Source organism: Leopardus geoffroyi, chromosome B3, assembly GCF_018350155.1.
Source record: "Leopardus geoffroyi isolate Oge1 chromosome B3, O.geoffroyi_Oge1_pat1.0, whole genome shotgun sequence".
Lineage (NCBI taxonomy): Eukaryota > Metazoa > Chordata > Mammalia > Carnivora > Felidae > Leopardus > Leopardus geoffroyi.
In genome coordinates this window covers 35,150,039-35,157,775 of record NC_059337.1, presented here as the reverse complement: position 1 = coordinate 35,157,775, position 7,737 = coordinate 35,150,039, and the positions used below count along the sequence as shown (strand labels likewise).

General features: G+C 40.7%; 1 protein-coding gene across 3 annotated transcripts in view; it reads right to left on the bottom strand.

The window, feature by feature from the left end:
* Window positions 1–6,171: 6,171 nt before the first annotated feature.
* Window positions 6,172–7,737, bottom strand: part of UACA (uveal autoantigen with coiled-coil domains and ankyrin repeats) — a 95,622-nt gene continuing 94,056 nt past the window's right edge. For all 3 annotated transcript variants that reach the window (XM_045449241.1, XM_045449242.1, XM_045449243.1), the window contains exon 19: window positions 6,172–6,356. In XM_045449241.1, the coding sequence (XP_045305197.1) occupies window positions 6,285–6,356 (72 nt within the window). In that variant the 3' untranslated portion in view covers window positions 6,172–6,284. The remainder of the gene's footprint in view (window positions 6,357–7,737) is intronic.

The following is a 7,737-nucleotide window of genomic DNA, read 5'->3' as shown; positions in this document are numbered from 1 at the left end:
GGGGGTGCGAAAGGGGGGTTTAGGGTCTGGTGAGAGCATAGGCGCCTGAAGGGACACAGGTAACGAATGCAGGAGAGCAGAAAGGAAGGTGCAAAATCCCAGAGACAAACCTCTACTCGAGAATAATTTGGCTTGAAACATCTGTGGATCAAGAAGAGAGGGGTGAAAAAATTCTTCGTCCTCATGGGCTCAAATGGCCCCCACACGTGGGCAGTTATTACCGATCCAGCCATCTCGTGGGCTACAAGTTATTGCAAAATAGAAAGGTTATCCCAAACCAGCTTCAGTTTCTTACCGTCAAGTCCGACGAAGCGCTTCGGAAGATGCACCATTCATTCCACTGTGCACGCCCCCAGAGGAGTGCATACCCCGGTTTGAGTTGTGCACCACCAGATGTGCTGGACCCACGGGGGGGAAGGCTGGCTGGCTTCAGAACCAGGAATACCTGTGCTGTCTGTGACGGGTGCCGTGCCTCACGGATGGGATGCTCGGTCCTTGCACCGGCTGCTAGGAAGCTGAGTCCTGTCGAGGCCAGCTCCAGAAAAGCAAGCCGTGGATTATGGTGTTTATGAAATGTTTTCTGGATCCCAAGCTGCTGCTTCTTTTTCCTACCCTTTCAGTATTTACCATCCCCCTTGTCCTCTCCCACATTAAGGAAAACATTGCAAGCCACCTTAATTTCCTTTTTGTAACGCGGCAGGGCAGAAATAATAAATATGCATACTGACATTTGCTTGGGAACCCAGAATGTAAATTCAAGGCTCCAGCTCTTTATTCTGGTTAGACATCAGATCACAATTAAATCTTCCTCAAATTCTCTGTCGTCCTGGTAACTGCTCTCTACTTAGAACATGAGGGCGAAATTACCCAAAAGGGTCTGGAAGGGTGTAGCAAGAGCTTATTAAGGAATTCTGATGTCGAGAACCACACAACAAGCTGCGCCAGCAGGGTAGCGTGGAGTTGGAGAGAGGCCCTCCTTCAGGTTATCGCAATTGCTGGGATGTATTTGGGCTTTGCTGCCGTTAAGTAGTTATGTACATTATAATAACAAGATTGGCTATGGCACACCAAAAATATTGACAATGAATAGTATTTTGGATAATCACAGATTGCAAATCCTCTTAAACGCATTCAACTCTAACAGATATATTTAGACTTAGATGAACAGTAGCTGGAGGAATTTCTTCAAGTGTCAGTTGGTGTGAATGAATAAAGATGGTTTTCGAGGAGCCATATTGCTTGGGGATTAAGGCCAACTGGAACAATTCACTTAAAAAAAAAAAAAAAAAGCCTCCAAGCTCAAGAGAGCAGCTTCCCCTTTATTCAATTGAGACGCACAGACTTCAGTCCTTAAGACTGGTGTTGGCAGCCCAGCCCCTACCGTGTCGGTTCAGCTCTCTCCGTTTGTCTAAAGAAGAGTTTTTAATTGTGCATCCACGGGAACTTGCAAATCCTGTGAGACAATGTTTGTAGCGGCGACGAGGAAAACAAAATTTAAGTAGCAGTCATTTTTATTTTGGCTTAACAGATTTGAGCAGGAAGACGCTGAATATGAATCGGCTTCATTTTTAAATCCTGAAGACAATTTCTGAAGCAGCCCAGAAGGTGCCACTTTAGTCTTGAGGCAATTAAAAAAAGCCTAGAATAGCAAGAAAGAAAATCACACAGTTTGTTTGGACATTGCAGGGGGAGAAAGTTACAAATTCTATTAACTCCACTCCTTCATCCCCCCGCCCGCCTGTTTGCTTTTGTGACCCGACATAAGACCCTTCCTGGTTTTCAGAGGTGGGGATGGGACAGGAGGCATGGTGCGAATAGTAAGAAAAGTTTTTAATATTTAAGATATTGCTTGTCACGTTTTAACTGCAATGATGTGAAGTGTGTGATGAGCTTTGAGAAAAAGGGTGGCACAGACTTTCCCCCCATAGGTGAGTGAGTCTTCTCAAGAGTTGATTCCTTCTTTGATAATTTGGGCATCACTAAAAAAAAAAAAAAAAAAAAAAAAAAAAAAAGTAAATACTTATTAGAACTAACTTCTCCTCTCTAGGTCTTTTTTTTTTTTTTTCTTTCTTTCCTGGTCCTTAATAAAGACCCCTGGAAAAGGCATTTTCAAACTTCAATTCTTTATGATACCGAATGACCGGGAAACCATTAGAAATGTAGTTTCTGGAAGTGGCATATCAACAGAGGGTCCCTGGCCACTTGGATTTCTGCACGGACCACCTTTAGAATGGCCTTTACTATATTCTTGTAGCCTGTAAGCTACTTAGTGATGAACAGAACTAATTATTCTAACACCAGATCGTATCTGTATAGTAGCTGTTCGCAAGGTGGAAAATCACACTTTTTTCATGGCTTCTTTTATTTTAAAACGTAGGCCCTTTTCCCATCCTTGATGCGTTCTGTATATACGAAATAAATACTCTTCGCAGCAGGATCTGGACTCAGAGGCCTAAAAACCCAATAGACGAGTCCTGTAGTTTAATGGTCCTTAAATGCTCGACATCTTTTTCACTTAATGTAAAATCCATCTGATCTAATAGCCGTGACTGAATTATAGATATATAATTTTTTTTCTATTAAATGTTAATCTTCTGACTTGGCAGAGCAATAGAAGCTCTAAATTATTAAGAAGGCAATAACCTCTCTAAACTCTTTCCTGAATTCAGAATATTCCCAGGACTGCTATCTTGAGAAATAAATTGCAAAGCTGTTTAAAATATAAAAATCAGGCCCGTTCAGTGTAACAATTTGATGCCAAATACCAATTATAATGGGCATTATTTTTATGGCTGTCTCTTCTAGTATTTCACAGAGAGTACACACACACACACACACACACACACACACACACACACAACTGGGGGAGCGACCCTCACAAGCCTTGGCTCTTTTTCATTTACATATGACATTTTTGTAACCTTCCCTTTTTGGTTGAATTCATTCATCATCGATGTTTGTTCACACAGGCATAAATAATGAAAATGCCCTCTGATGCATAAGTGATGCCACATGGCCAACTATGCTAACCACGAGTGCTCTCAGTGCCCAGGGATCTTCCCGGGAACGCCACCTCTGTTGCATTTTTTTGTTTTTAATCTCTACAGTCATGACTCTTATGAGGCAAAGGCCCCTACATGGAGGTAAGAATCAGGCCGTGCTAAGAAGCAGGTTAGGATTTCCCCAGAGAGGTCCGGGCCAGGCAGTCTTGGTTCAAGTAGCCAAGCCCCGGACGCAAGAGAGAATTTCCAACAACAAAGTCTCAGATGCAGTTTAGCTGGGGGTATCACTGAAGGCGATGGGCGCTGAGATGCCCATTTTCCATTCTGTGTTTCGTACGTGATATATTTTATGGTGCCTTTTCTTCCCCCCTTCTGAAACGTAGTCATTGCTGCACCTCTCTCACACAGCATTGAGCAGTCAGGAGGCAGGCCCAGGCTCTTGTTTCTCTGGCAGGCATGTGCGACCATATTTCTGCGTGTTCATCACAGGCAATTCTCTTTCAATCCTTATTTTGGTGCCAGAGGTACAGCCATTGCTCTGATGCACAGAACTTGCGAGAAAAGATCACACGAGGTTGCAGAGTCCGGTGATGAGGCAGGTCAAGAGGTAGTAAGAAGTTTTCTTCCCCTGTGGGGAAGCGGGTGTCGAGACGCTCGTAACCAATGCTAAGGTTGCCCGTGCGAGCAGGCACCGATACACCTAGTCATCACAGACACCAAAAGTTTACTTGAAACTCTTCCCTTTTCTACTCCGAAACAAGCAAACCAAGAACATGAACCATTCCGGTGGGTTCCGAAGCTGCAACATTTTCAAAGCAGCAATGATCCAATGCATAAGAGAGACTTTTACACTATGTAACGTTCGGTTAGGGTCGAGAGCAGTCTAAATAAGTAAGCCTTCGGAAAGATTAAGCTACATTCATCCGGGGTTTTAGAACAGCGCAGATATGGCTAGTGAATACAGTCACTGCAATATTAAATTTTAAGAGGTTCGTTGAATGAATATTCAATTTTAGTAGTTGTTTATAACACTGACCTTCTGGCCAAAAGAATGAGCTTTCCTGAGGAAGCAGGAATGATAAGAATAAAACTGAACAGGGGAAGAGTAATAAAGCTTTCAACAAAGGAACATACCCCGACAGGGATTTGGTGAGTCTCCCAGAAAGCACGCCCATCTTGGACACAACCGATCTTTCTCCCTCTCGCTTCTTAAGTTCAGATGTTATCGTTTTTCTGAACACAGACCGGCAGAGAGGCCAGCATTGCCCACTATATATATTCCATTTGTTTACTCTCTAAAAAGCTTTAACCTTCAGTGTTGTAAATGCAGTCTCTGTCTTTGATATAAAAAAGTGGGTGAAGGAGACAACGGGATTAATTCAGGGAGGCGACCTACTACTCCACCCTCCACGGAGGACTGAAAATGGGTAACATCTGTCTGTACTTGGACCCCATCGTTCTCTACACCAAATTCTCCAAAGCGGCACATGGAGTAATTGGCCTTGTAGATCTTTTACGAGGATGTTCAAAAACAGTAGTCCACAGAAAACATTTTATTTGTGATTGAAGACAAAATAAAGTACACACAAGTTTCCCCTCCCACTTCTAATAAGGAAAATACAAGATGAAAATGTGAGTATTCAGTAAGAACTTTCTCTCCTCTACAGCTTCAAAGGAGACCTACATAAAACTCATGGAACAGACTTCATGCAGAAGGACAACATTAAGCATAAAACCAAGGAATTTGAGTACTGCTCGTGTAAACTGTGTATAACTAAAGAATTAAAAAGAAATCCAATTCTGACTTTTCACTGTGGTTTCTACACTGAAGAAATCTGATGGCTTCTGGTGGGAGAAGCTATTCGGATGGCTCTTTGTCCTTGTTATTATTTACAGAATTGGGCTAAAAAGTCTGGCTCAGGGAGCACCTTACTGGTTCAGTCAGTGGAGTACACAACTCTTGACCTTGGGGTCATGAGTGTAAGCCCCACGTTGGGCACAGAGATTACTTAAAAAAAAAATTCCAAAAAATAAGAAATCTTTCAAATCTTTCAGGATACTCAAAGATTACTGCTAAGGCACACTTTGCGATTGAAAGAAAATCTGGCTGAAAGGATTCATTTGTTCAGTTTATTTGCTAACAAATTAGTAATCTTCAATCTGGATGGAAAACAAAATATTAATAAAAACAACAAAACATATAAACTTTCCTTAATGAGATGTGGTTAATAAAAAATGGTTGGTTACAATAAAGTGTTCACTAAAACGTGGCCAATTTTATTTTTTCCTTGTGATCTATATTCTTACAGTTTACTATATTATTGCACTTTCATCTGAAACCTTAAAAATCTGTTTTCTAAAATTAGTTCTCTAATTTTGCAAGAAAACTGCATTTCACATTATTAATTTCATTAGTGCAATTTTCCTATAAATAAGTGCAAAACATTTGGAGGATGCATGTATAATGAGTGTTTGGTTACTATAGTAGCAAATGTCAAAGTAATTGCTAAAAAAAAAAAAAAAAAAGCCTAAGAATTTTGATACTTTGAAAAATCTAGGATACCAGCTATCATAGCTCTCTAAATACTGTGGCAAGAAAAACTCACCACAAGTAAAAATTAAGACACTGTTGTGGATATTATGAGGCCATCGTATTAGAAATTCCTGATATGTTCTATGCTGGTCTGCTTTTAATCTAAATGTAATTTAGTACAGTACACCATTTATGAAAAGAAATGTATTGAAAGAGGCATAAAAGTTAGAAGAAAAGAATCTGTGCCTCCAAAAGAAGTCAAAGGCACTCATTAAGTTACTTCAATAAAAAACGCAACTCGGCCAGCCAAGTTATGGTGCATATTCCTTAAAATCACGTTAGGCTCTCGTGGCTCAGCTGAAGGCCTGAAAGATCTTTTGATCCACTTAACCAAATTAATTTCTCTGAAAGAAACCTTTAAACAATTATTTCAGCCTAACGCCTCTTCGTATGGACCTACACAGATGGCTTATGTTTTATTAGGGACTCAACGGCTTAAAAATACGTAGCCAACCCGAGGCAAAGTGTTACATTGTTTGCCTCACCATAAAATTAACATATATAGATTATAAGATCTGAATTGCTATTGAAAAACTCAGTAACATCCCCATCTAATTAAAAAAAAAAAAAACTTGCTGATGAAACAAAATATATTTTATTTCAATGATACTAGCACAAAAGGGCCCAGAAAGGCTGTGGGTTTGCACACGGAAGGCTCGGCACCAGCAGCTGAAGCACAGGCTGCTTAGTTAGCACACAAGCCCCTGCCGCATTTGTATGATTTGGAGTAAGGCCGCCTGCACATCTTCGTCCATGTGACCCTTGAGAGAAAGAAGAAAGGGAGAAATATTTTACGTCCTCTTCAATGACACAAGAATTCTATTAGGCCTAAATGGCTGTGATTCACCAAATGCTAAAGCCTCATCATTGCAGAGATATTCTAAAGGATTTATTGGAAAAGACAGCAGAGCTCTGCGACGGAAATTTAAAAAGTCAATCTAAAAGCAGTGCAAACCAGCTGCTCTTAACACTTATTATCAGAAGACAGATGGACAAACTTTTCTCCTTCTCTCTTTTTTAATAATGGCTCAGATAATAGGGGCGGCGTAAGTCATAAGTGAGCGAAGTCAGCTACACGTTAAGTTTTCCTTCTGCTCTTGAGAAACGTTTTTGTAATTAGAAAAATTAATGGAAAAGCCCCCATACTTATATTTTTATCCTAGGGAAGATCACATCATTTTGCAACTTGCCATTTCACCTAATGTCACGGATGTCTTTCCTAAGCTATTTCCCTAATTATTTTAAGTTACTGGATACCATTGCACCGTACAGATGAATCGTACTTTCTTTACTCGTTCCCCCAAACGACGGGCATTTAAGGTGTTTCCCATCTTCGTGGGCAGATTCCTAGAGAAGAAACTGCTGGGTCAAAAAGCAAGGCTCCATTGCTAATTTTGCAAAGCACTACAAAACTTCCCTCTACGGGCATTGTAACAATTTACACTCCCACCAACAGGGTATAAATGCCAATTGCCCACAACACCTTGGCCAATGCTACAGATGCTCATCTTGTTTAATATTTGCCAATCCCATAGGTGAAAAAATGGTCCCTCCCTGTTTATTTGGATTTCCCCCATTACCAATGAGGTGGAGATCCTTTTACGTGAATGTTAGTCATCTATATTTAGGAAGAAACATTTTGAACTTAAAAAGATGGCAAGGGGCAGATTAAATGCGAGTCAGTATGGTGGGCTTACGACACCCTCGGCCCCCTTCTCTTTGTTTGGACATTTGAATAGAATTCAGCTTAACACTTCCCATTCATATAAAAAGTTGTGCTTCCAAAACCTGTTTCTGTAAGAATGGGATGTTGAAATTTCAAACATTAGCCATGGCTGACTACACTGAATTTCTTGGTTAACTTTATGATGCCGGAAGGCAAGACAATTTCTGATGTCAGTTGTTTTTGTTATGTTTCGTTAGGAGTCAGTAGGATTTCAACTTTTGGAAGCATACATTATACAGAGTTGAAAGGCTTGACAGTTTGTGGTGTCTTTCATGCTCTTTCTCTCCTGGCTGAGATCAGATCTGAATGAGTTCTTTATCCACATCTTCCACACTTGTCTACCATTTCCCTCCTAAAGTTCCCACTCTGCTGTCCCTCAACGGTCTTCTCGAACAATTTCAATATACAGCTACCCT